This window comes from Podarcis liolepis (assembly GCF_965112155.1).
Source record: "Podarcis liolepis genome assembly, chromosome: 16".
NCBI lineage: Eukaryota > Metazoa > Chordata > Lepidosauria > Squamata > Lacertidae > Podarcis > Podarcis liolepis.
Genome location: NC_139567.1, coordinates 29,264,179 through 29,291,310, shown reverse-complemented (window position 1 = coordinate 29,291,310; position 27,132 = coordinate 29,264,179). Strand labels below are relative to the sequence as shown.

The 27,132-nt window shown below is 48.9% G+C and overlaps 2 protein-coding genes across 5 annotated transcripts in view; one reads left to right on the top strand and one right to left on the bottom strand.

Annotated features, from left to right (window-relative positions):
- HIP1 (huntingtin interacting protein 1) overlaps positions 1-27,132 on the bottom strand; it is a 66,830-nt gene that overhangs the window by 14,848 nt on the left and 24,850 nt on the right. For 2 of the 4 annotated variants that reach the window (XM_083479198.1, XM_083479201.1), the window contains exons 2-12: positions 12,585-12,648; positions 12,187-12,329; positions 10,615-10,671; positions 8,587-8,667; positions 6,422-6,498; positions 6,007-6,068; positions 4,803-4,943; positions 3,724-3,781; positions 3,344-3,419; positions 3,005-3,139; positions 64-161 (exon numbers count right to left, since the gene is read on the bottom strand). In XM_083479198.1, coding sequence (XP_083335324.1) covers positions 64-161; positions 3,005-3,139; positions 3,344-3,419; positions 3,724-3,781; positions 4,803-4,943; positions 6,007-6,068; positions 6,422-6,498; positions 8,587-8,667; positions 10,615-10,671; positions 12,187-12,329; positions 12,585-12,648 — 992 coding nt within the window. Of the gene's footprint in view, positions 1-63; positions 162-3,004; positions 3,140-3,343; positions 3,420-3,723; positions 3,782-4,802; positions 4,944-6,006; positions 6,069-6,421; positions 6,499-8,586; positions 8,668-10,614; positions 10,672-12,186; positions 12,330-12,584; positions 12,649-15,275; positions 15,644-24,035; positions 24,180-27,132 lie in introns of those variants that run through there. The other 2 variants (XM_083479199.1, XM_083479200.1) reach the window with 2 other exon arrangements.
- On the top strand, positions 19,900-24,750 carry LOC310695266 (uncharacterized protein). The gene is made up of 2 exons (XM_083479422.1): positions 19,900-22,275; positions 22,519-24,750. The coding sequence occupies exon 2, from the start codon at positions 23,651-23,653 to the stop codon at positions 24,581-24,583; it is 933 nt and encodes a 310-aa protein (XP_083335548.1). The 5' UTR covers positions 19,900-22,275; positions 22,519-23,650; the 3' UTR covers positions 24,584-24,750.

The following is a 27,132-nucleotide window of genomic DNA, read 5'->3' as shown; positions in this document are numbered from 1 at the left end:
GCAATGATGATCAAAGCCTCTAACAAAGGAAGGAAGTGCATTCAGAGAAGGACCCTCACTCACTTGTCATCCTTGGTCATCCCATTCTGGCTGTTAAAGTTGAATGGATCATTGCTGAATGAACTGCCAAAGAGGTCATCAAACTTATTGTCAAAGAGACTCTGAAAGAGGAAGAAGAGATGGAGGCTGTTAGCTCCATGCAAGAGCAGGGAGGGTCTTTGCTATGGTCCTTAGAAGGCGGCAATAATTGCAATATTGAAAGGATGCAGCTTTAACAATGTTCTGACCTTCCTCTCTCCTATATTGTCAGAGCAGAGGCTGCTTGCTGAAGGAAAAGACTGGAGCGAAAGGGAAGGGAAACACCTGGGAGACTTCAGCTTGTGTCCTGAGCTTGTGCTTGCTCCTCCCACTGCTCAGGTATTTAGCTGGGAGCCACCAGCCAGTGGCATGAGAGCTAAAAGGTTCTCAGCTAGTGGATCAGCCAGCAGCCGTGAAATCCCTGTTAGCCCTTTGCTCCCTACAAGAATTTTTTGACCTCAACCTAAGTGAAGAAAGAGGTTTAAATGTAGTGTGGGATGGCAGCAGCGATGAGAGGTTTTTTAATTCAGCAAGGTGCTTTTCATAAAAGGGAAAGAAGAAAAAAGAAGCAGGAGATATCAGGCGCCTTATTGAAGAAGGAGAAGGAGTTAATCGCAAAACCAAAGGATAAAGATATATCTCAAGCAATTAAACTCCAGCAAGCACAATTTTTGATGTTAGTTAATAAAGAGATTGAGCTGAAAATTAAATAAATGAAACAGAAAAAAATGAATTTGCTAATAAACCTGGTAAACTGCTAGCATGACAACTTAAAGAAGAAAATAATAAGACAGTAAATAATAATGTAGACGAGGATAAGCATCTGACTATCTCAAAAGAGATAAGGAAAGCATTTGACAAATTTTATACTTCAATATACCACTGTGAGAAAGAGGACTTTGAGAAAATGGACTGTAGCATATCCTGAGTATCTAAGGAAAACAGGCAAAGTCTGAATGCACCCAAATCGATATCGGAATTGCAAATGGCTATAAACAGAATGAAGATGGGTAAAGCATCGGGGCCAGATGGATTTACTGCAATTTATTATAAAAAGTTCCAGGATGCACTTATAGAACCACTTAAGGACACCATGAATAGAATTTTGGTGACTGGAGTAATCCCAGCGTCATGGAAGGATGCATTCATTACCTTGAACCCCAAACAAGATAATGACTTAACAAAGACTAAAAATTACAGACCCTTTTCATTTCTGAACTATGATTATAAGCTATTTCCTACAATTTTAGCTAATAGACTGAAAAGGACACTAACTGAGTCAGCCCACAGAGACCAAGCTGGGTTTTAACCAGGTTGACAAACGAAGGACAATATAAGAAATGTAATTAATTTAACAGAGTATTTGGAAGTAAGAAATGAAAAACAGGCTGCGCTAATCTTTCTAGAGGTGGAGAAAGCCTTCAATAACATTTCATGTTCAATCGTGATCAAGGTTTTAGAGAAAATGGAAATAGGTACCGTATTTTTCGCCCTATAGGGCGCACCGGCCCATAGAGTGCACCTAGTTTGGGAGGGGAATAAAGAAAAAAAAAATATCCCCCCCCCCCACGCACGGGCTCCCAAGGCTTGCGGATAGCTTCCTGAAACCTGGAGAGCGAGAGGGGTCGGTGCGCCCCGACCCCTCTCACTCTCCAGGCTTCAGCGAAAGCCTGCATTCGCCCCATAGGACGCACACACATTTCCCCTTCATTTTTGGAGGGGAAAAAGTACGTCCTATAGGGCGAAAAATACGGTAACTCTTTCCTAGCAAGAATTAAAGCAATCTATACTGATCAACCCATAAATATATTAATAAATAATATTATTCCAGACAAATGCCCAATAGAAAAAGGAACAAGACAAGACTGTCCCCGTCTCCACTGTTGTTTATGGCATTAGAAATATTGCTTCAGAATATAAGGAGAAATAGGGAAATTAAAAGTATTGAGGTGGGATGTAGAGCTTAAAAAATCAAGGGCATTTGTTGATAATGTGGTGTTGACACTTTGGAGAGCATTCCCAAAGCATTAGAAGAAATTAAAAGGTTTGGAGAGCTGGTGGGTTTTAAAGTAAATTCAGATAAAACCAAAATGTTGGTCAAAAACATGGACGAGCAGTCAATTTTTAAATTTTTTTTTTAGAAAGGATGTCTGGTTTGTAAATAGGTAAAAAAGTTAGATATTTGGGAATTTGGCTGACAGTAAGAAATATCAACCTATTTGAAAATAATATTAAATTGTGGAAATAGGTTAAGAAAGAGTTTGAGATATGGGGGGGATGAAACTCCCTGTTAGGTAGAATTTCAGCCATTAAAATGAATTTATTGCCTAGGATGCTGTTTTTATTCCAACTGTACAGTGGTACCTCAGGTTAAGTACTTAATTCGTTCTGGAGGTCCATTCTTAACCTGAAACTGTTCTTAACCTGAAGCACCACTTTAGCTAATGAGGCCTCCTACTGAGAGAGAAAAGGAGGAAAATAGGAATAGGAGAAGAAAAAGAGAGACATAAAGGACTTCCGATTTTCCATCTTTCAGCCAGCTGTTCTTCCTTGTGCTAAGCAATATTTCCCCAATCTTCAGACCCAAATGTCTCAAATTCATTCATTTTACTTCCCACACAAAATTCTAAAAGGGGTTCTCTATTTATTCATCTTTGTTTGCACTACGGTCTCGCTGCATGAATAAGTCCTTTTGCATTGGGCTCTGCTGACTGTATGAGCAGGCTCGTCCAGGAGAACACAACAAGGCTGGAAACTGGTGAAGAGTTTGTTTAGTTGAAATTAGTTGAAATAATGTTCTGCAGAACAGTAGCCTGTGGAGTGGTGCATAGAGAGATATTCCCTGAAAACAGAACACTGCTGCCCTCCCTTCCTCTTGTGGGCCAGGACCAGATTATCACTTGAGGAGCTCTGCCCCTCCACTCACCTTCTGAGAAGACGTTTCCATCTCCACAAGGTCCATGATGGGCTCACTGTCGGGGGACGAGGCTTCCACTGGGATGACAACCACAGGGCTGATGTGCTCGGAGAGCGCCGAGGCCCGCAGGAAGTTGGGTGGATTCTGGTGATGGAAAGAAGGATGAAGCTGGGAAACCTGAGAACTGCAACACTGAGTAGAGAAACACGACGCAGGATGGAGCAATCCTGCCCTGCACATCTTCCACCTTGGGAGTTCAAAAGGCACAGCAGTAGCAGCCCCTCCACTTAAATGCTAGTACAAGGGAACCTGTGGGTGGCATTTGTTGAAGGCCCACAAGGGTCTTACCTCAGGCAGCTGTGGGATCTGAATAAGCCGCTTGAAGTACTGAAGGTTGCTGGAGCGATAGAACAGATCCTTCAGCCTGCAGAGTACAAGAGCAAAGGCAATCAAGTCCATGAACACATCCTGAGTGGGCCTCTGGACAGTCCAGGTGGGAAGTCTGCCAGCCTCAAGTGTGAAGCAAAGCTTTATTGGCCCTATCTGTGTTTCTAACTATAATTGCATTTGTATATTGATTTTTTAAAATTGGTTTGTGGATTTTCGCATTCGTACACCGCTTGGAGAGCTCTTCGATCTAACGGTTTTAAAATCTTCTCAACAAATAAATGTGAAATTCTGAGTTGTTACCAGCTCTCAGCCAGGAACTGAGCCATTCACACACTTACTTTTTGAACTGCTCCAGGAAACGGTCCCTGTGGCCTTGGAGTGTGTCAGCTGGGAGACCTGGAGAAGAGATGCACAGAAAGGGAGTGAGATCAGGGAAAACCTGGATTATGCAACTGATGCCTTCGGGGATGGTGATGTTTGTGGGGGTGGAGAGACAGACAGATGTGCACACACCAGCAAAATAACCAGCCAAGCAGTCAGCCCTGCTAAGGCACACGTGCGACACCTGCTCCCTCAGGCGCTATGCTCCCTGTATAGAACAACTGCACATTCCTGCATTGGAAGGGTCCCTTCCAACTCTGCAATTCTATGATTCTGTCAGGTTGGGCAAAGCAATGATGCACCTCCAGAAACCGTTAAGGGACAAAAGTGCTTGGTCACAGCCTTGTAAGCCTCCCTGAGCTCCTAACCTGAGGTGTGGAAGCTGGTTTAATATTCGGTGATGAGGGAAGGGTACTCTGCACATGCTCAGAAGTTTCATTGTCTACTCTACCTTGCACATTCCAGGGTACTGGCATATCACAATGGCCAAGATCTTAACTAAGTGCCCTTATGCAAGCCTCTTTCTCCCTGCTCCAATATGGAAATAGTTATATCGGCCGAACTGACCGTGAAATAGTAAAGAACTGCCAAGGTATCTGTAAAGCACTCTTGGCATTTAGGAAAAGTTAAACACTATAAACTGCTACAACATTAAGCAGGACTCTGTTTGCAGGTGCTCTGACATCAAAGATGGAGAAGGGCTGCAGCTCAGTGGGAGAGCCCCTGCTTTGTCTGCAGAAGGCGCCAGGTTCAATCCCCAATGGCATCTCAAGGGAGGGCTGGGAAAAAGGCTCCTTGCCTGAAGCCATGGAGAACTGCTGCCGGTCAGTGTAGACAATACTGAGCTAGCTGGACCATTGGTCTGACTCCATATAAGACAGCTTCCTACATGCCTACAATCCTTCCAGCAGGGAGTGAGGTGTAGGATGTCTCAGCCACCCCAACTATCATTGCTGTGATAACTGGAGCACAATGAATGAGAGAGGTGGGGGAAGGGAATCCAAGCCCCCAAGGGGGCAGTCAGATTTGTACTCACAGGAGTGGAGCTTGAAGAGGAGTTTGACTGTGTAGTCGTAGAGGTGGCTGCAATCAAGGATGACCTGGATTAGTGGGGCCAAGCGGCACTGCCCGGAAGCCGTGACCGACACAGAGCGAGACATGTCCAAGGAGCTGAAGACTGGAAGGGAAGGAGCACAGGAAAGCAGAAAGGGTTGGATAAGTACTGTGCATGTTCCAGTCACAACAAAGAGGGGCCATTTCTAAAGATTGTGCCCTAGAACAGCTGGCCAACTAACAAGGGAGGCAACCCCAGACTCAAAAGTGGCACCACAGTGGGTATCAAATGCAGCATATGCCAGTGAAAGTGGAGAATGGTTAAGGAAGCCCAACAGTATCCAAGAGGAGACTTCCCAAAAATGAGATTGGTTAAAAATGAAGCACTGTCTGCACAGCCTTCTCCACTTTGTTCAGGAGGACCCTCATGTCTCTTCTAAGAGATACAACCCATCTGTCCCATGGCTAGCCTAGCCAGGAATCCTGAGCTGTCCCTCTTCCCGATCCTCATTTCACCCAAGGCTTCTTCATCGCAAAAGCTGCTGTCTTTTTCATTTTTTGTGGGCGAACGTGCGTCTGGGCACCTAGTGCTCTGCAGGCATCTGGCTAATTTCATCCACTCTGTTTGTGTGTTTTAAAATGAAGAGAAGCTGAACCTGGGTTATTTCACAGTCTCACTTCAAATCCCCCACCCCTGTTTCCTGGCACACTTTCTTAGATATGTGGACCTGAATGGCCCTTTTCCTGCAAATAATGCTGAATTTGCAGGGAGTAGACAATTCCAGAAGGAAGCGGAAGAATGGTGCATACATAGGAAAGAGAGGGAAATCTGCACCAGGTCAGTGCAGGACTCAGCAGAAGGGAAACAAAAAGAGATAAGCACATGATGGAACGCATGTGCCCCTCAAGGGGAAGATGAGCTCTCCTCCATTCTGCAACCTTCTCTCTAGTCTGAAACTGAAACTCCCTTTTGTGTGTGTGGTGTTTTTGTTTTGTTTGCAAGGGGAGATGCCTTCTGGGGGTCCAGGAACACCCTCTGCCCCAAGGAACAACAATTTCTTCCTAAGGGAAGGGAAAACATGCTTGCCATCAATAAAGAGTGGGGCAAATGGCCAACGAATTAACCACACCTCCCTTAATTGTGCCTTGCAGAGGTACCTAGCATGCTTTGAACTGTGAAACCTTACCTGTCTGAAATAGGTTCAGTTCACACTCCAGGTAATCGAACATCTCCACAGTGAGTTGGAAACTGAGTGAGAAAGAGAGAGACTGAATGGAGGATGCTGCAACACTGAGAATGTGGAGGCTGTGGTCTTTTACCTGCCACAGGACCATCTCAGAAACTTTGTGAAGTCCCAGAAGCAGCTCATGGCTTCACATAGCAGAGGGAGATCTGCAGCAGGGGAGCCAAGAGACTTGACAGAGCCTCAACCTGTGAGCCTGAAAGAAAACTGCCCCCACCACTCACCAACCCACCCACCTACCTGGGGCCACCACCAAACAGGCAGCCCACCCTCTTGCCTACCATCATTGCCCTGATCCCAGAAAGGAAAAGCAGCCGCCACCAATGCCCACCCCGACCCCCTGCCAAGCAGCACTTACAAGTTATTCACGTCATTCTCGCCTGTCTCGTCAAGCTGCCTGTCTGACATCTGGAGGTTTCCTGGGAACCTGGGGTTCTGTATGAGGGGAGACAGAAAGTCAGGCCAAAGCTGTGGCTCAAGGCAGGTCCAATGAAGTGGGCTCCTCCTGCCAGACCCCCTTCCAGCGCTTTTGCCTCTCCAGCTCCCTGGAGTGGCAGTGCCCAGTGGGAAGAGAAGTGGGACTGCAGCCAGCGATGGCCCTCAGCAGCTTCCCTTCCATCATCTGGGCAGGTGATTTTGAACTTCTCTCCCTCTGCTCCCCCAGAATAAGACATGGCCTCTTCTGAGACCCCTTTAGAAGAACAGGGAAGGGTGGGCCCAGGGGAAATACATCCATCCCTTTAACCACAGCGAGCTGCATCATAAACCCCAGCTGAGAAAGGAGAAAGTGAACAGAGGATGTGAAACCAGCCCTGGAATGTGGCCACAGGATCTCTGAAGAATGGGCTGGGCTAATCCTGGCCACAGTGGCGAAGCCTGGCCACACTTCAGAAGCAGTGGCAATCCCCTGCCCCACCTCGTTCGTCACTGTTCCTTTTCACAAGCACCCTCTGGCCACCAGAGGGGACCATGCTTGGCCTGTAGAAGCAAAGGCCTCCCCGCCTGCCTGCTTGCCTCAGGACTCTGGTTCTGAGCCAAGCTTCCTGGTCCAGTCAGCCGGATTCCATTCTATAAATACCTGCTGCCACCTCCACTCCCCAAACGGGATGCAGGCGAGACAAATGGGCCTGTCTTGAGCCAATCACAACGCGGGAAGGGAGGCTTGCAAAGGAACGTTCTGGGAGCCAAGGAAGGGCGCAGGCAGGCAGGCAGGGAGGAAGCAAGCTCGGGCTGTTTGTCCCCAGGGAGCAATTTGCATACACGTGTGTGTGTGTGTGTGTGTGAGAGAGAGAGAGAGAGAGAGAGAGAGAGAGAGAGAGAGTACACCCAGGTACATGCTGCCATCCTGCCTGTCTGCTTGAGGCCACCTAGCCCGACCCATCATATGGCAAGAGGAATTTGCAGACCTCTTATTTATTTATTTATTTATTTATTTCATTTATAGCCCACCTTTTTCTCCAAGGAGCTCAAGGTGGTACACATGATTCTCCCCCTCCTCCATTTCATCCTCACATCAACCCTGTGAGGTAGGTTAGGCTGAGAGACAGTGACTGGCCGAGTGAGGGATTTGAACCCTGGTCTGTCCCTGGTCCTAGGGCAGCATTCTAACCACTACACCACTCTGGCTCTCTTCTGCATAGCTATACTCCCCTGTAGTTCTCTGGGTGGTTCCCAAAGTTCCCGCTTCCCAGTCAGGAAAGGGCAGGAAACAGTAAGGAGTGGCTGCCGATGAATAAAAGCAGGGCACAAAAACTGTCTTCCATCTTTTCCCTTCCCAGATTCTTTGGCCGTGTTAAAGCACAAGGGAGGGAAAGGCCAGAGTCAGGTGGAGGCATCCACAGTGCAAAGCAGGCACACCCCGAAGTACTGTGGTGGGTGGAGAGGGAGCTCCAGATGGCCCTTCCCTCTGGCATGTCCAATCCAGGGTCCCATAAATCAGGAGAGGGCTGTAGCTCATTGGTAGAGCACCTCCCTTTCATGCAGAAGGTCCCAGGGTCTCTCCCCAGCAACATCTCCACGAAGGGCTGAGAGGGTCTGATGCCTGAAGCCCAGCAGAGCCACTGCCCGTCAGCTGGGGCAATACTGAGCTAGATGGACGGGTGGTTGGCCTATGTATAAGCAGCCTACAATGTTCCAGCGCTATCATTCATAGGAAGGGACCCTGAGGATCATCTAGTCCTACCCCCTGCAATGCAGGAATATGCAGCTGTCCCATACAGGGATCAAACCCGTAACCTTGATTATCAGCACCATGCTCCACTCAACTGAGCTGCCAGGTCAGTTTTAAAAGGAGTGATCCACAGATCCACAAGACAATTCAGGTTGTCCCACCTGCATGAGAATTCAGACCCACAATGCCCTGTCGGTGATGGCATCCAGTTCCCAGGTGGGGCTAAATCCTGCATCCCCGAGGGAGGCTGCTGCTGCCGCCTCTGGCCTTTTTGTTCCTCTGCCCAGCCAGAGATCCCTTGGGTACCCAGAGTGCTTTGCAGACGACTGGAAGAGGCACACAGCCCCACTTACTTTTGTGTGGAACTCCATCTTGGTTCTCAGCAGTTTGAGGTAGATGCTGCACAGCTGCCCGTAGCCCTCACTCAGGTGGCCCTAAGGGGGAGAAGGGGGCAGGAGAGAGTGAGGGCCAGGGCTGGCAGGAGGAGCTCTCTCCCTCCTGGGAATAAATAAGCATTTTCCACTGGGAGCTTTTACAAGGACACTGACAGAGCATCTGCTTGGCATGCAGGAAGCATGCCCCAAGTCCAGTATCTCTAGTTGGAGCTGGGAAGTGTCTCCTGCCTGAAGCCACAGAGAGTCTCTGCCAGTCTGTGCAGAAAATATGCAGCTAGATGGACAAAGGGTCCGACTCAGCATAAGGCAGCTTCCTATGTTTCTATGAGAATAAGGGGCACCTGCTAAGCTACAGCCCTGAAGACACACATGGAGAATCTCCAAAGCTCAAGAGAAGTCTAATGCTGCTCTGGCACACAGATCTGCATGAGCTGGCCAGTATCAGTGAGAAGGAGGGAGGGAGGGAAGGAGAGCCTGTGTGTGCCTGGGCACTATTTTATTTTATTTATTCAGGATATATTTATTTATGTATTTATTTATAAAAATATTTGTATCTTGCTGTATCATAAAAAAAAATTCAAAGTGGTTTGCAGCCATGAAACCAGAAAGCCATAAAATAACAACCTGAAAAATGTTTGAAAACATACATCCATTAACTATTGTGGAAAGATGAATTCTGAATTGCCTGCATAGGCCTGGCGGAATAGAAAAGTTTTCAGTTGGCATTTAAAAGTTGGCACAGAAGGTGTCTGCCAAATATCTAGTGCAGGGGTCTGCAACCTTTAAGACAAAAAGAGCCACTTGGACCCGTTTCCGAAGAAAAAAAACCTGGGAGCCGTAAAACCATTGTGACATTTTAAAAAAATATATCTCCGGAGCCGCGATCTGACAGCGGGCGGGAAGGTGACGTCGGGACGGTGCGTGACTAATGCACACACCGCCCCCGTGCGACGTCACAGCCAGTACAGCGCCCGCCACAGTGGGGAGTGTTGGGGTGCACAATGCGCCTCCTCCCCTCGCTAGTATCCGCCCCGGAGCCGTGGCAAAGGTGTAAAAGAGCCACATGCGGCTCCGGAGCCGTGGGTTGCTGACCCCTGATCTAGTGGCATAGTGTTCCACAGGGCTGGGCCGACGACACTAAAGGCTTGGTTCCTTGTTTTTGTCAAACAAGCCTTGCCAACTCAGGGAACAACCAATGAAGCTCCCGAAGACCTCAGTGACTGACCTGGGATATCAGGCTTCAAGCGGTACCGCAGGTACCTGGACCTAAGGCGTTCAGGTCTTTGTAAATTCATACAAGGACCTTGGAACAGGCTCAGTAGTAGATGGGCTCACACAGTGCCTTACAACCAGCATCAAGCCAACTCACAGCTTCCAGGATGTGCAATGCCTTCCCTCGCCCACATTCTCATTCAGAGACTCTTGGGCAGGGAGACCAGCTTTCAAAAGGCTGGATCTCCTTCTCCACTGGTGCCTGCCCTCCAGAGACTGGCAATTAGCAAGAGTCTGAACTGGAGCATGTCTGGAAAGGCAGACTGGTGGGTGTGAAGAACTATTAGCAGCATATGCCCAGTGGGTGTGTGGAACACCCATCCACCCACAACCCTTTGCCTTCCCAAGAGCCCTGAAGTCAACTCAGAAGGGCAACAGACAGGTGGGGAAGGAGAAGGGGCTGATAAGAGCAGCAGCAGCAACAACAACAGAAACACCAGCCGAGTGTTCAGAATTGAACATGCTTGGCCAGCTGGCTCAAGGAATAGGGAATTTGGCAAGGAGCTCGGGAGGCGGGGGTGGTATGATCCAAATTTGGTTTACTGAATGGGGAGTCGTGTGCCTCAGAGTTTCTGAAAAAACATGTGCCATTACCAAGCGGACTTCCACACTTCTCTGCCCTCCTGATCCAAAGGGGAGGCATCTCACTGGCTCCCTGACTCAGGACCTTGTCAGCAGATGATGGGACTCTCTCCAGGCCCAGCCAGCACTTACCCACATACGGCTGGTGTCGCTGAGCTCGCTCTTGTACCTCACAGAGTCCTTCAAGACCTGCCGGAGAAAAGGAGACAAGGATTTTGATAAAATCTTCAGGTACGGGATGCCAGCGACGCATCTGTATAACCTGTAATGGGCTTGTGGTGGCAAAGCCTCCCATGTTGCTTTTCTGTGCTGGTGAGGTGGGACTGAATACTCAGCTGCATGGAGAACTACAGGGAGTTTGCAGTCCAACTTCTGTGAGGGAAAGGACAGCTGGAAGTCTGGCTGGGAATAAAACCTCACACAGGGGCAGCAGTATCTCAGGAAGGAGTCCTGGGACATGGGAAGTTTAGGGGGGAAAGCAGCCCTGGGGCGAGGAAGCTGAAGGAAAGGTGCAGGGTAGGCACTGAACCCTAAAACTGGAGGCTGAAGGAAGGGGAGGTGGACAACAAAGTTTGAGAAAAATGGTGCAGATGGCAGAGAATTGACGCCATCAGAAAGAGAGCGCCCAGGAGACTGTTTAAAAGAAAGGGTGGCTCAAGGAAGCAATATGATGAAGGTAGTAGACTGGGAAGCGGGACCCTATCTCAGCAATGGGTAGCATCAGGACCACATGGAGCAGTTAGGGAGCTGTCATGCCTAGCACTGACCTGGGACCAGATTTGGACTCCTCAGGGTATGGGCTAGACACCCCACAGGTCTAGGAGCAGGCAGGGCCCCCTGGAACCAGTGCTGAGGACCCCCTTGAAGGGGTCAATGAACTCAGATGTCTGGGAAACCCTGGGGTGGCCCTTGCAGTGGGTACCACTTTATGATCCTACTGGGGGGGGGTAAATCCATCTTTAAATAAATCTCAAAGACTTTTGCAACTTAAAAAAAAATGATATAGGGCTAGAGCACTATCATAATGCTATAATTAAGCATATATTTATCTCAAATTTCCTTACAGGTTATTACCATTAGCTATGTTACTAAATTGGTGGTGACCAAAAAGGTTTTATTTTGATTTTTAAAAAGTAACATTACACTATCTCAGTATTGTGGAACTCCTGCCCTGGAGGCCTGTCAGGCTGTTCCTTTATTAATGTCTACTGAAAACCGGTTTCAACAAGGCTTTAGGTCTTCAGCTGTTACCTTTCGCTGCTGGCTTTTAAAGCTGCTCTGCTTCCTGAAACCTGGATCTGGATTGAATCTGATCTGCTGCTGCCTTAAACGATTTGTTTTTATAATGACAAGCAATTCCTTGATCATTTCTAAACCTTGTAAGCTGCTTAGTGTGTCCGCGGACAGAGAAGTAGGATAAAAGTAATGAATCAAAAGAGGGCATTGGTTCTAGTCGGCCCCCGAAAGAAAAGAGGTGGAATCCTGTCTCCCCTGCCCCCACGCTCTGCCCCCAGCCTCCAAATGAAGGCCTTTCATTGGCTCCATCTCAACATGGATTTCAAAGCAGGTAGGAGGGGGAAAGGAACTGGCATCACCCGCCCTGCACCCCAACACCCGAGTTCCACAAGCAGAAACAGGAAGCTGGTGCAGTTCAGGACCTCCAGAGCAGAGCGGGGCTTTGGGAGAAGAGGCTGCTGCCCTTACATTTGGATGTCCATCACGGAGGAGCTTGTGGAAGACATGGCAAAATTTCCAGCAGAGGACGGCATTGCTGGAGAGGGGCAGCCGGCTCACGACGGCCCAGAAGGTGTGGGCTCCTTTCTCGTGGTGCGTCCCCAGGATGCATGGTGAGAGATGTAGGCTAAGGAAAGAATTCCAAGGAAGGGAGCATGGAGACTATAGGGCAGTGATTTTGGGCAACAAGCAGGCTCAAAGCCCAGCATCTACACGCATGGAACACACACAACCACACACACAATCCTAACACAGGTGCTTTGTTCCAGCTCAGCTTGGCCAGGCCACGATGGGCATTTTGCCCCAGAAAGGCAGACACAGCCTCTGCCTCCACCTTCCCCCAAAGCTGCCAAATTCCAAAAGGATATTTCTGGCGTGTTTCTCTTTGACGGCAACTTCCTGAGCATTAATGGCCTTGTTGATGCTGACAGTCTAAAAAAGAAAGGGGGGGAAGCATTAGTAGGTTGCAATTGCAGCGAAAGGTAATCCCCCTTCCCACAACGCTGCTAGCACCAACTGTGTAGTGTCCCCTCCCAGTCTGTCAATCCCCACACCCATCTCTGAGAAGATTCTGATGGATCTCTCACACTCAGCAGTTGCCAAGAATTGTCCCCCTTGGCACAGTGGTGAGGCCATTGAGATGGGCCAAGGGATGTTGAAATCAGCCCAACTGTCCTGAACATAGGCTGGCTGCGGATTGGCTGCAATAATTCAGAGGCAGAGTCTTCGCCCAGTCTAGGCTGGAATGTACAAACCCTGGAGGAACCTGGAAGCCTCTGAACATCCTCCTCCAGGCACAACAATTCAGGGCAAACCTCTCAGACCCCCTCCAATTTTCCACTCACTACTCCTCATTCCACGGGTCCATTAGCTTGAATAAAAAACTCCTGTGCCTCTGAAGAAGCCCTTAGTGGGACAAAGCACAGCAGCACCTGACTCCCAAGATGGTCTCCCACTGGTACACGGTTCTTGGAAGCAGGCCTGCAGTTGGGCATCATGGCCTGACAGTGAAAGACTTAGAATCATAGAACTGTAGCGTTGGAAGGGGCAAACACCCTGCAATGCAGGAACCTCAGCTCAAGCATCCATGATTTCCAGGCACCAGTTCTGGCAACTAGGAATGGCACAGTTAGATGGGAGGCTGCATCAGCCTGGCTGTCTGCCAAAGTCTACAGGGAGATCCTACCTACAGTTTCTCTATGAGCAATGATGCACTTCAGCAAGAAGTCAGTGTATGTCTGGATGTGATGTAGGATGCGTCTGTCTTGCTTGCAGACAAACCACCAGTGGTGGTTGAGGGAGGGGGCTATGTGGTGAGGATAAGATCTGGGCTGCCCTTGGGGGGAAAAAACCCTTATCCTGACAGATCCCTAGTTACCTCTAGCATAGTAGTTTTCAGGCCACTGCCCCTTTGGTCCCATAAACTCAACCCCAGCACTCACTATCCTGCCCTATAAAATGTATTATTCACAATAGCGGTTTGCATGAGCCACTAAGAAATATAATAATACAATAATATTCAGAACGGTAACAATTAATTGCACATTTATTCAAAATCCAATTAAAACTATTTAGTTCAATTCCACAAAGCTGATGAACTTGACCCAGTGATACCAGCTTTTCAAAGTCTGATAGTCATTTACTCCCCCAGTAACCCCACTTTCAGAACTGTTGGTCTAGGAGTTAGCCTCATTAAAAAGCCACCTGCAGAAGACCCTGGCTAGGTCTGCTTCTCCTACCAACACTATCTCACTTTACAGTGAAGTGATGTGAAGTGGATCTCTAATGTTTCCAAACTATGTGTCATGACCTGTTAGTAGTGTGTCGGCTGCAGTGTGTAAGTGTGTCATGTGAACGCTCCTTGCGCTCCTCCCAGGGCTGGAAAGGAGTTATTTTAACCTCTGGTGTGCTAGTAAAGTTGAATTACTCTGTCACAAAATGATGCATGTCTAAAAACTGTGTCACCAACATGAAAAGTTTGGAAAGCTCTGTTCTATAGAAATGAAATATTTAGTATACTGTTATCTGCAATCTGTATTTTTTCAATGGGTCTTATAACCATAACAAAAGATAACTTACATGGAACATGAAATAGCTTTTAGTGCTGCAAAGGGTGTCACAATCATAGCTATTCCACGTACGGCACAGCGCACTACTCAGGAACATTCTGATATATAGAGAACATTTCCTAGCACCGCCCCTAGAGAGGTTTTAAAGTACACACCGGAGGTTTGCACAATTAAAGTGAATGAGAGTGCTCTATAGTGACAAATCCACCTAAAGAAGATGATGGACTTTTGCGGTTAGGAAAGTGATGAGGAAATGTACTGAAAGGTGTGCGATAAACAAATAATTAACTGGAAGGCATGTAACCCACAAACAAATAAGAACAAATGCTCAGCAATGACTGGACATGGTCTGGCCCCCACATAAGCTTTGTACAAGCAGATCAGGATGAAAGATTAATAAAGTGGTCACCCAGAGGAGTACAAGGACAGAGTGGCACAACTTTCCCATCTGTGGTCTGCTCTAGATGAGATAAACAAGTGTCAGAAGCTCAGCACGGAAGCAGCGTCACATTTCACTGCCAGCGCTTCTCATCCTGACTGAGTAAACTGAGGAAATCTTACAGAGTGACTCAGCACTGCCCATCACCAAGCTCCATATTTGGATATCTTAAAGGTAAATCGAGATTTGCTCTTGCCCTCACTAGTCCTGTCTTAAAGATCTCTAGAAAAAGCTGTGACTTTGCTTTGTCATACAACCTAATTTAGGGCTGCACAGAAGCTCACTAGCCTCAGTATTTGCCTCTGCTAAACTAGAGCAAACATACCACCCAGCCCAATATCAATTCAAGCTACATAGGGCTGGATCAAGGCCTTCAAGTCCAGGTACTGAAAGTGGGCCTTTCTACCTTTGGATGCTCTGAAGGGAATCAACACTTGAGTACCAAAAGCAGATCAAGGCATGCCATGCCCCTGGTGCCTCTTGGTGCAAGGCAGATGTTAAAATCAGTAGCCAGTCAAGCAAACGGAACATACAACATCACCATAACATACCATGGTCCCCAACAGCTTAACTTGGGATGGGGCTCATCTTGTTACAGCTCAGATCAGTTCAGTCAAACCTCTCAGTCAGATCTCCCCAAAGCAAACTTCTGTAGAAGTCCACCCAACTCTGAGTCACCTGTAACCATGAGGACACGTCACAGGACGCAGGGAAAGACCCAACATTTTAGGAAGGTCCTTCTAAGACTGTGTATAAACCTTCTGGGGGAGGTCAGAAACCTTCCAGGCAGGCATCAAAACACTGATGCTTTTCTCTTGAAATCTGTCATTCCTTTGGGGCTGTGCAGGGCCTTGCCCCTGAGAACTGGATTCTGCCTCCAAGGATTCCCCCAAGCATGCAATCTGGAGCGCTAGATTCAAATGTGTACTGAACATTCTGTGGAGAGTCACTGTTCTCTCTTCAAAACCACAGGGATCCCATGACTTTCTGTGAGGTGTTTATGCACCCCCTCTCCTCCCACAAAATAATTTCATCATCTGGGGGTGGGGAGAAAAGGAAGCCTTGCACTCCCACTGAGCTGACAGCTGCAGTGTCACTCTGAAAAGGCTTCACCCAGGAGGGATTCCAGGCCCAGCTGCAGAATCATGAATGAGGCTTCTCTGGCTGAGTTTGGGGTGGGGGGTGGGGGAAACGGTTAGGAAGGTGCAAGGCAACATTCTGGGGCCCTGTCTCCTCCCCCCTGCATCAGCTCACCATCCCTTTCCTGTAAGGTTTATACACTGGAATCAAAACCCTCGGGGCTGAGGGTTTCCTGGACCCACAGAGGGAAATGGTCAAGGCTCAGCTGAAAGGGTGGCATTGTCTAGCACTTCCTGCTCCAGCAGCTCTGTATGCAGCAAGTTCTGTAAAGGCAACGTGCAGGAAAATGCCAGCTTCATTCCACACCCGCCCGCCCCATGCATAGCAACAGGAAGCTACAGCCAAGGCAGGAGAGGCACCAGATGGGCTCACTGCTACTCCCCAGCTGATATCACAACTGGCATGAGATCAAGAAAGAAGCCACGGCACTAATGAGCTCCTGGTCCAAAATTATCCATGGAAATCCCAGAAACCCAACTCTTCCTTATCATAGCAATTTGTGGATATTAAGCTGTTTTTGTCTGGTAAGGTCTAAACAAGGATAATGGCTTCTTCAAAGCAGTCCCCTTCCCTCAAATTGGGTTCATGTTTGGTGTTTTGGTGATTGATTTGCAGATATGGTGCTTAAGATGCGCCACTAAACCCCTGCCATCAAGAGAACACCAATCCCAGTGTTAGAAACTCAGATATAAGCTAGGAGCACCTTGGATCTAGGTTTTGGTCACCACAACGGAAAGTCTATTTGCCAGGGGGTTGGACTAGAAGACCCTTGGGGTACCTTCCAATTCCACAATTGTATGATCTCAACTACCTTGCTTGACTGTAACTTGCTCTTACAAGAATTCATTTGTTCCCGTATGCAAGAAGAAGAAACACACACAGGGGTAACTGGACCCACGCCAGTAGCAAAATGCTCCTGGGGAATTTTGAACACCTGGACCACCCCTGTCTCCCCTGAATCCAGGGCTTCCCTCTTGTCTCTGAGTGCTTCACTGATGACCTCAAAGTTGGTGTCCAGTGACAAATTGAGCTAGGACCTGCCAGGAGGGGAGGCGGAATGTCCACTGCTGGCCCTGTAGGAACCTTCAGTACTGCAGCAAACCCACCAGTGATTATTCTGGGCAAAGCTGAAAGCTGGAAGGAGGCCACTCTGGGCTCTGAGATCAGGAGGGCGGGGGGAGACCTGCAGCTCAAAGGTTAAGGCCACAAGTCACATGCACCAAGCACAGCTCTGGCTCTTGCAGTGAGCCTCTGGCACAAAGCCCACTGAAAATGGAGGCAGACCTACCTTAGCCCTACCTTTTCTCAACAAAATCCAGGTCTTTCCTGCCTGCCCTGCAACTGCCCTTATAGGAAACTGGAACTACAAACTGCCCTGAATCCAAGAAGCAAGTGGCAGTTTCCAAGCCCTGCAAGAGGGAGGACTGCCCTGTGCCTTTCCATCACTCCCAGAGTTATGACATGGCACAGGAAGCTGGCCAAGCATCAGTTTACCAGTGTGCTCCGCCAAGGGCTTTTAGCAGTAAAGAGCCTTTGAAGATGCTCCCCGCCCCCCTTGCAGGCAGGCCTTCCTAGAGTTTTGGGGAGGGGCCACAGCTCAGTGGCAGAGTGTCTGCTCTGCCTTGCAAGCAGAAGGTCTCAGGTTCAATCCCTGACATGTCCAGGTCAGAGTAAGAGGGACTCCTGCATGAAATCTTGGAGAGCTGCTGCCAGTCAGTGTAGACAATACAGTGGTACCTCAGGTTAAGTACTTAATTTGTTCTGGAGGTCTGTTCTTAACTTGAAACTGTGCTTAACCTGAAGCACCACTTTAGCTAATGGGGCCTCCCGCTGCCGTCACGCCGCTGGAGCACGATTTCTGTTCTCATCCTGAAGCAAAGTTCTTAACCCGAGGTAATATTTCTGGGTTAGCGGAGTCTGTAACCTGAAGCGTATGTAACCTGAAGCGTATGTAACCTGAGGTACCACGTACTGAGATAGATGGACCAGTGGTCTGACGTGGTATAAGGCAGCTTCCTATGTTACTGTGGAAGACAGAATAAGCAAACTGATTTGAAACATGTCATCATCATCATTTTTCTTATTTATTGAATTTGTTCATTGCTTTATCTTGCCCAGGGCAACCCAAAGTGATTTATGACCAACCTGGTTGTAGAGGAAAGTTTTTGCCTGATGCCTAAATATATAACAATGGCGCCAGGTGAAACTCCCTGGGGAGAGAATTCCACAAATGGAGAGCACTGCAGAAAAGACCGGTTCTCGTGTTGCCACTCTCTGGACCTCTTGTGGAAGGGGCACACAAAGAAGGACCTCAGATAATGATCACAGAGTCCAGGTCAGTTAATATGGGGAGAGGCAGCCCTTGAGGTCTCTTGAACCATTTGAGGATTTATATGTCAAAACCAGCACTTTGGATTTGGCACGGAAACTAATTGGTGGCCAATACAGTTGGGCCAGGATTGGCACTACACCATCTACACCATCTACTACACCATCTTGCCCCAGTGAGCAACCTGCTCAATGAATTCTGCACCAGCTGAAGTTTCTGAACCATCTTCAGAGGCAGCACCAAGTATAACACATTGCAATAATCTAATGTAGAGGATACCAGAGTACAGGCTACAGTAGTTAGGCTAGCCCTGTCCAGAGTGGGGTGCAGCTGGGCCACTAGCCAAAGCTGATGGAAGGCACTCCAAGCCACCAAGGCCACCTGAGCCTCAAGTGACAGCAAAGGATCCCGAAGTACCACCAAGATACGTACCTGCTCCTTCAGAGGGAGTGGAACCCCATCAAGAGCAGGCAACCTCCAATCCACCCAGTCTAGGGAACCACCCACTAACAGTGCCTCGGTCTTATCTGAATTGAGTTTCAGTTTATTGGCTCTCATCCAGCCCATTACTGGGTCCAGCACATCCACTGCACATCTATCCCAGAATAAGATTTCCAGGGGAGATCCTCTTTTTCAAGAGATCTATAGAAAAACCCTAATGCTGCATTCAAATGAATGCATACCATTTAAATGGCGACAAAGCAGGACTTGAAGAATATGTAGAATAGCCAGCGGAAGGAAGCTTTACAAATAATGTGCTCTCTGTTTACACAGTGCCCACCCCCCAACACAGTCACACGCAAGGTCTGAGCACTGGCACCTTCTGCGCACTCCAGGACCAATGGGGTCACTGGGGTCCCCAGTAACAGGTGCTTGAAATATCTGGGAATTTTGTTATTTCTTTAGAGTGAGCCTAAACCACTTCACGCTCCAACAACTACAGAGTAAACAGTCCTGTGAGGTTTCACCTCCTTCCATTTGCCTCTTAAAATATATATATACAGTACATTTAGTTCGGTAAGCAATCAGATGTCTGATTTACCCAGTGAAACGGCTCAACACCTAAGCTACTTTCTACCCCAACTTCTCAAAACAGGATATGAAAACAATTTAGCATTTTGCCTTATCATGAATTCCATTGTTTGTGGTTATACAACTCCAAGGACATGTAGTGACGCCCCCTCCTGTTTTTATCATTCTCCACCCCCACCAATAAATTCTTGTGTTTCTCTTCCCCTCCCCAATTAAGACCTCATTACGAAGCACCACAGTGGTTCATGGGTCCACAGGATTAAATTTCATCCTAAATTCTGAGCTCTATTGGCTTCACCTACACACTGGAATTTACACTCATAGTGCAACCTTGAAAAACAGATTTCAGAAATGTACGTTCTCTTTCTTTCGAACCCTATTAAGCTGTTGGGGTACATTGAATCTGCCTCCACTACAATCAGAAGGTGGGGATTTGGTGGTGATGTTACTACCAGGTGTCACCCGGTTGGCGCTGACTCATGACAGGGCCTTTTCAGTGGTAGCTCCCCAGTAGTGCAATGCACTCCCTAATGAGGTGCACCTGTCTCCATCATTATTAACTTGCAGGAGGTATTTGAAAACATTCCTATTTATCCAGATGTTTGGTGGCTGAAGAATACTGTTCTAGACAACCAGAAGATCAAGGGACTGAAAAATGTTTATAACTTTTAGAATTTTTTTTAATGTAACTTATTTCAGTTGTTTTTAACAGTTATTTTAAAAAATGTTTTATTGTTTTAAAATGTTTGCTTTGTTTTTGTTTTAAATGATACACTCATTTGGCACCCAGGGCATCTTGGGGTAGGATGGGATATAAATTTGATAAATAAATATTTGCTCAGAGCCTGGTATTTCACCTCTGCATCTTCTGTTTTCTTCTCCAGAGCTTCCCAAAAGCCAAGTGGAGGATTTAAGTTAACATAGTGGGATCTAATAGCTTTTGTGACATACTATTTTATTCAGAATACAATACCATTTTTTTTAAAAAAAATCCCAAAACAAAACCTGCCAGAGTTGTATTCAACCAAGTCTCATTCAGAGTAGGCCTGCTGAAAATAATAAACCTGTTAGTCATGTTCGTCAGCTTCAATGGGTCTCCTCTGAGGAAGACTAGCATGGACAACCTCCTACCCCTTAACCTGGAATCATTTTGAAATCAACCATTAACTTTATTTTTGCAGTTAGAACTTCAAGGAGCCTGCTGGTTTATGCTGTCATGTGTAAAACATGTTGCAGAAGAGTCAAGGAAATGTTCTGGAGGGAGAGTGATCAAGGAGCTCAAGCAGCCACTGGGGTAGGGTGGCTTGCAGGAGCCACCACAAGCTTCCTTTCCAAAGAACTGCTTGCATTACTTCCCCATTCCAGACAGCCTCACAGTGGCTTGGAAAAAGAAGGGAAACCAAGGTTCGTCAGCTCCAGGGCAGGAGGGCTGTGTTGCCCCAGGAAACAGGGTGAGGAGCCCCAGAATTTACATGGTGGCAAGAGAGACTCGCCTATGAAGAAAGATTTTTGTTTAGAAAACAAGCAAGTAAGAGGAGACATGTTAAATGTCTGTAAAATTAGGCTCTTATGGTCAGGTTCTCCTTCTTGGTTTCCTGCTCAAGTGAGCTTTCACGGCTGAGTGTGGATTTGAACCCAGGTTCCCCAGGTCCGACTCTGACATTCTAACCACTACACCACAATGACTCTCTTATGCTAAGGGGCTCTCCCCAAAGCAGAGACAGCATCTGCCAGATGAAAAAGAGTCCTGTGAGGAAAATGTAACAAGGCCCAGAGCAAAGAGGGATGACAGTGGCGGCAACAGCCCACTAAGCACCAGAGTGGCATGGCTCTTTCCACAAGAGGAAGCACAGAGAAGTAGCAAAGGTGTTTATCAAAGGCTGGCATATGCACACACAGGATTCTAATTTTCAATCAGGCATATCAGCCTTGTTATCTCCCACAATTATGTTTTGCGTTACAAATTTTGCACCAGGTTTGGGGGGGGGACCTCTGCTGGCGCAACCCAACAGCTGCATTAAGAGTCTATCCTGAAGAACTAGGCTGTGCTTCTCCTGATTCAAAATGGAATCCAACAGTATCCAAATGTAAGCCCAAACCCACTGTTCCATCTCAGGAACCGTCACACCAAAAGACTAACTGGGAGACAATATTCTCAAAGGCATTCAAATCAGTGCTGGTAACCCTAATGCACTTCTACGGGCTCATTTGGATAACCCAAAGACCACCCCCACCCCTCTGCACAAAACAGCAGCACTACCTCCCCCATTCCCATGTGGAGTGGGAATGCCACACCTTTCTAGTCCCTCAAACAGAATTCAAGCAAGCTCTAAGCACACAGTGACTTTGAGACAGGGACACTCCCCCTTACCATGAAGGCAATTCAGGCACTGAAATGAAGAGCAATAGGGTTCTTTGATGGCAGAAAAGAAGCAGAAAGGATATTGACTGTTCCCACCCAGGTTCCTCAAGAGGCAAATTTCACTTGCCCCAAACAAGGAAGGGGTAGGTCATTTACAAGAGGATGTGTGCGTGTAACTGAAACATCCTTTAATAACCTGAATACACTTACCCTTCCACCATCAGTTAACATTTGGAGTGATCAATTTCTCTTATCTGAGAAGCTAACCCATCATTTTAAACTGGTAGCTCACCCTCAGCTTCATCCAGAGGCTGCTTCTGCAGCAGATCTCAAGGGTGGCTTCCCTGCCAATAGGTCAGCATGAACCTCATTATTCTACCCTTCGAAGCTTGCTGTTCCTAGCTTGAGCCATGAAAGCCTTTAGCCCTGCACTCCAGGTGCATCTGCCCTCTCTGACAGCTCAGAAGGTGCTGCTCCCAGCAGCCCTTCAGACTGTGATGAGTTGCCTCTCTCTCAGAGTGGAAGTCCTGGACTGGAGCTAGGAAGCCATGAATGATTGTGTTTTTGTGTGTGTGTGTGTGTGTGTGTGTGTGTGTGTGTTTTCTCTCTCATGTCACTCTCAAGTCAACAGCTCACACCTTCTTGCCTCTAGGAATGTAGGAAAGAGCTTTATACCAAGAGGTATACAGTGGTACCTTGGGTTACATACGCTTCAGGTTACATACACTTCAGATTACAGACTCCGCTAACCCAGAAATAGTACCTCGGGTTAAGAACTTTGCTTCAGGATAAGAACAGAAATTGTGCTCTAGCGGCGTGGCGGCAGCAGGAGGCCCCATTAGCTAAAGTGGTGCTCCAGGTTAAGAACAGTTTCAGGTTAAGAACGGACCTCTGAAACAAATTAAGTACTTAACCCGAGGTACCACTGTAGTGGTCTAGTTCAGGACTGCCTGCACTGACTGGGAGCAGTTCTCCAGGGGCTCTCCCAGCCCTACCTGGAGATGCCACCGGGGTGGCACATTCAGCATGCAACACAGTTGTTCTGCCACTGAACTACAACAGCCCCCATGCCCTTCAGTGTGTCAAATTCAGACAGGAAGGAATGAAAAATGCAATGCCTCCTCTTGAATGTATTACTCCCTTCCCCCCTTGCACAACCGTCTTAAACCTTGCAATCTTTTTGTTTAAGCAGCTGGGGTTAAGCACACTGGTGGAATCATGACTATTACTTTGAGCTACATTCTGTATATTAGATCATTTAAGTGTTGGGCTCGTTCTTAGCTCTTGCCTCCTCTCCAACCACCTGCCACTTTCCTGACGGAGCCTACCTGTGGTTGCTGGTTCAGCAAGTACCCCTTAGATTGGCTCCCCTCAAGGCATTATCACCATGCTCCAGAAACCCGCTACTCTTAAAGCACGAATTAGGGATGGAGGGGGAATTGTCTAGGTAGCATGATGTCACTGGCAGCCAATCAGTAGCTCGCAACCCCCCCACGAGGTGGGCTAACTCCCCCCACCAAAGCCTGCCCCTTTTTGCTGCTTGAAAACAGCTCCTTTTCCCGGCTCTGTAGGGTTCAACTGCTGTGACTGCAGGAGGCAAACACCAACACGCCCCCCCCCAAGGCAACGGAGTCTCCGGCGGGAGTCCTTCAAAGCCTTTCCTGCTGCTTCCGAAAGGCAGCCCTGGGGAACTCTCTGTTGCACAGAACCAACTTGACCCTTTTCGAGGTCGCGCCCTGCCCCCTTCGGCCCAGATCCACCCGCAAAAGGAGGAAGGGAGGGATGGTGGTCCTGGACGCGCCCACAATGCCGGCTGCGAGTGTTTCGCTCAGCCGGAGACAGGTGGCGGCGGCTCTCTCCCTACCGCAACAAAGCAGAGCCTGGCTCTGCGCGTTTCCCCGCTAGGCATGTCCTAACGCAGGCTGGGAAGGCGCCGCAAGGAGACTCCCGAGATGGGGAAAGCGGGTGGAGGCTCCCGAGCCCTGCAAGGCTAGATAGATGGAGGCAACCGGGGACAACGGAGGCAGCAACAAGCGCCTCCCTCCAACTCTCCTCTCGAGGAAATGGGAGGAGGGAGAGAAGGCGAGCCCCACCTCGAGCAAGCCGGTGCCCAAGGCTTGGGGTGGGGGAGGACCACCCCGTCCTCCGGCGCTGGACCTCCTCCAGTGCCAAGTCTCTGGAGCCGAGCGCCCCGAGGGTTCTCCGGCAAGCGGCGGCTGGGCACACAATGCGCTGGATTACCGCCCGGCCAGCCGCTCCTCTCCCTTCTTGAAACCCCACCCGGAGCTGGTGACAAGCCCGGCAACCCCGGAGAGAGAGAGTATCCGCGCCCCCATCCCGCCTGCCTCCTGCCGGGGAGCATCCCGGGCGCCGCCCCTCTCACAAAGCCGGGCGCCATCTGCCCTCCGCGCCTCCCGTCCGCCTGGGTCGGCGGTGCCCTGCCCTTACCATCTTGCCCACCTCCATGGTCGGAGGCTGCTGCTACTGCTGCTGCTGGGGCCGCCGCCGGTGGCGGCGACGGGGCGGGTCTCTCCCGCCCTCCTCTCCTCCCTGCTCCAGCTACGGTGAGATGCCCATGCCCAGGGCGGCGCTCCTTCCAAGAGAGAGGACCAGACGAGGGGGCGGCGGCGATGGTGGCGACCCCACGGCCGCCCCTCCCCGGCGGTGGGATTGCGCCGCCCGCCGCGCCCAGGCGCAGCGCCGGAGTGAGCGAGCAAGCGAGCGAGCGCGGACGCGTCTGCGTGTGTGCTCAGAATGACAAAAGGCCGCCGCCGCCGCTCGCTCGCGCCCGCCCAGCTCTCCCCTCCCCTCCCCTCCCCGGAAGGGCAGCGGGAGGGAAGCAGGCAGGCAGGGCTTCTCCCACCCACCCCCCGGCTCAGGCGGCACAAAGGAAGACACCGTGGAGAAGCAGCGGCCGCCCGCCGGGCCAGGCCCGGCACAGACCCAGCCAAGGCGGCGGGAAGGAGGAGTTTGCGCGGCAGCGCCCACGCGGGTAGAGACCCTTCTGCTGCCTGGAGGGGTCACCAGAGCGCCGGCCAGGCAGCTTCACCGCCCCCCAGAGGATCGCCACTTTGCAGAGAGATGGCGAGGAGAGGAGCGAAACTCCCAAGCAGCAGCCCCCCCCCGGACTGCCTGGAAAGGATAGCCTGAGGTTAGGAGGATTGGGATGTTGGGAGGACCAGCCCCCAGCCCACATTCGCACCAGTCCTCTATCCACCACCGTCTCTCATCCCCCAACTCCATCACCTCCACTCTCCGCATGTCATGGTTGGCTTAGAGAATCTTTAGGCTGCCCATCAATTGCTTACTCAGTTCTTATAGGCAGCCCTGTTTAGGGAAGTTTTTAATGTTTGAAGTTTTATTCTGTTTTTAGTGTTCGGCTGGGAGCTGCCCAGAGTGGCTGGGGACCAGCCAGATGGGTGGGATATTAATAATAATAATAATAATAATAATAATAATAATAATAATAATAGTAATTTCATCTGGGGAAATAGAATCATACAATTGTAGAGTTGGAAGGGACCCTGAGGGTCATCAAGTCCAACCCCTTGCAATGCAGGAATCTCAGCTAAAGAATCCATGGCAGATGGCCATCCAACCTCTGCTTAAAAACCTCCAGTGAAGGAGAGGCCATCACCTCTCATGGGAGGCTGTTCCACTGTCCATGTGACAGCCCTTGAGATATGGCTATCATATCTCCTCTCAGTCTCTTCTTCTCCAGGCTAAACATACCCAGCTCCTTCAGCCATTCCTCCTAAAGCTTAGTTTCCAGAGCCTTGATCATCTTGGTTGCTCTCCACTGTACATGCTCCAGATTGTCAACATCCTTCTTAAACTGTGGCATCCAGAATTGGACATAGTATTCCAGGTGCGGGCTGTCAGGCCCCTGGGTCCATATAGCTCACTACTGGCTGGCAACAGCTCTAACCAGGGTTTTCAGCAGGGACCTTTGCTGAGGATTGAGCCTGGGCCCTTCTGTGGACAAAGCAGGCACCCTTTTCTCATTATCCCCTCTCAGATTAATGTTCCCCTAGCAGCACCTCCTATTGCTCCTCACAAGTGTTGGATGGAAAAGAAGACAAAGGTGTTCATCCTGCCTCTGAGGCCCTTTGCAGTGCCAGCAGCTCAACTTAAACCATATCTGCACTGAAGCCACCACAAAGAACAAAAGGTGGCCCAGCACAACACTCCCTATAACAATAAGACCACCTTGTCACAGTAGCCTCTGAAAGAATGATGTAGAAAGGTGGGATAAAATTTTTTTGATAAAGAAAGCAGTGCTGGTTTTCTTTCCGTGAACTCTGGCTCTCTTCACATGCTCCTTTCCCTCACAACCAGCATTCAAAAGCAATAGCTTCCATAAACTTGACCTTTGGCCTTTTCTTCCCTGCCTCTCCTTTAAAATTTTGTGGAAGGGGACAACAAGAGCCTTCTGGCCCCTTCCTCTGAAAAGCCTGGACCATATCACCACTGAATAGAGCCAAAGGAACTGGTGGGGCTTGTCCCACAACAGCCCACCAGCACCAGCCTTTATCATATTACACCTTTATCATATTACACCTTTATGTGGATTTAATTGTAAGTCAACTTGGAAACTGGTCTTAAAACACACACCAAGTTGCAGGATGAGATCTGAAGTGCAGACAAGCTGAAGTGGGGTCAAAAGTAGAATTGAGGGCAGAAGTCACCTGAATGGAAGAAGCAAGCCTTGGCACAGTGACTGTGCATGAAAGTAGGAAGAGTCCTGCTGAACCAGGCCAGTGGCCCTTGTGGCCCAGCATCCTCTTCTCACAGTGGTCAACCAGATGCCCAGTTGGGGAAACCCACCAGCAGGACCTGAGCACAACAAGAACCCTCCTATGGTTTCCAGCAATGGGTGTTTAAAAGCATTATTGCTTCCACAATGGCAGAACATAGCTACTGTAGCTAGTTAGCCATCAATAGCCATTTCCTCCATGAATTTGTCTAATCCTCATTCACAGCCATCTAGGTTGGTGGCCCTACACAGTCTGCACTGTAAGGAGACTCCCAGGGACTTGGTACCACAAGGTCTGCCCTTTCTATCCCACAGAAGCCTACATGAGCACTGTAATGACAAGCTCAACACTGCAGTCACTTGCCCACCACACTCTCCCAGCCATTAGCACACACACTGCCCATCTGATTGCAAAATGCAGTCCTGCAAAACTGCACATTGCTGATTTCCGGTTCTCTTTGTGTTTCGCACCCCAAGTGCTAAGTCATTTCCCCTCTGAGAGACCTGGAAGTGACAGGAAAGGACACAAAGCCTAATAAGGATAATAGCTCCTTTTTGCATAGCAAGATAGCAGAATCAGTGCAGTCCATACACTTAAATACTTGGACTTTAATTGATATTTTCGCCTAACTCGTTTTTGAGTGGTGTGTGATTGTTAAAAACATGATAATTTGCCACACAGTGTCAGTCAAAGAATTGGTTGACTCCAGCCCTCTGCATCCAACTGTGGCCCACCAGGAGCTACAGGAAAGCTCAGAGGCAGGGCAAGATGGGCAAGAACCCCTTTGG

Coding starts and splice junctions, on each gene's coding strand:
- LOC310695266 (XM_083479422.1), top strand. CDS start 23,651: ATGGGAGGAGGGAGAGAAGGCGAGCCCCACCTCGAGCAAGCCGGTGCC.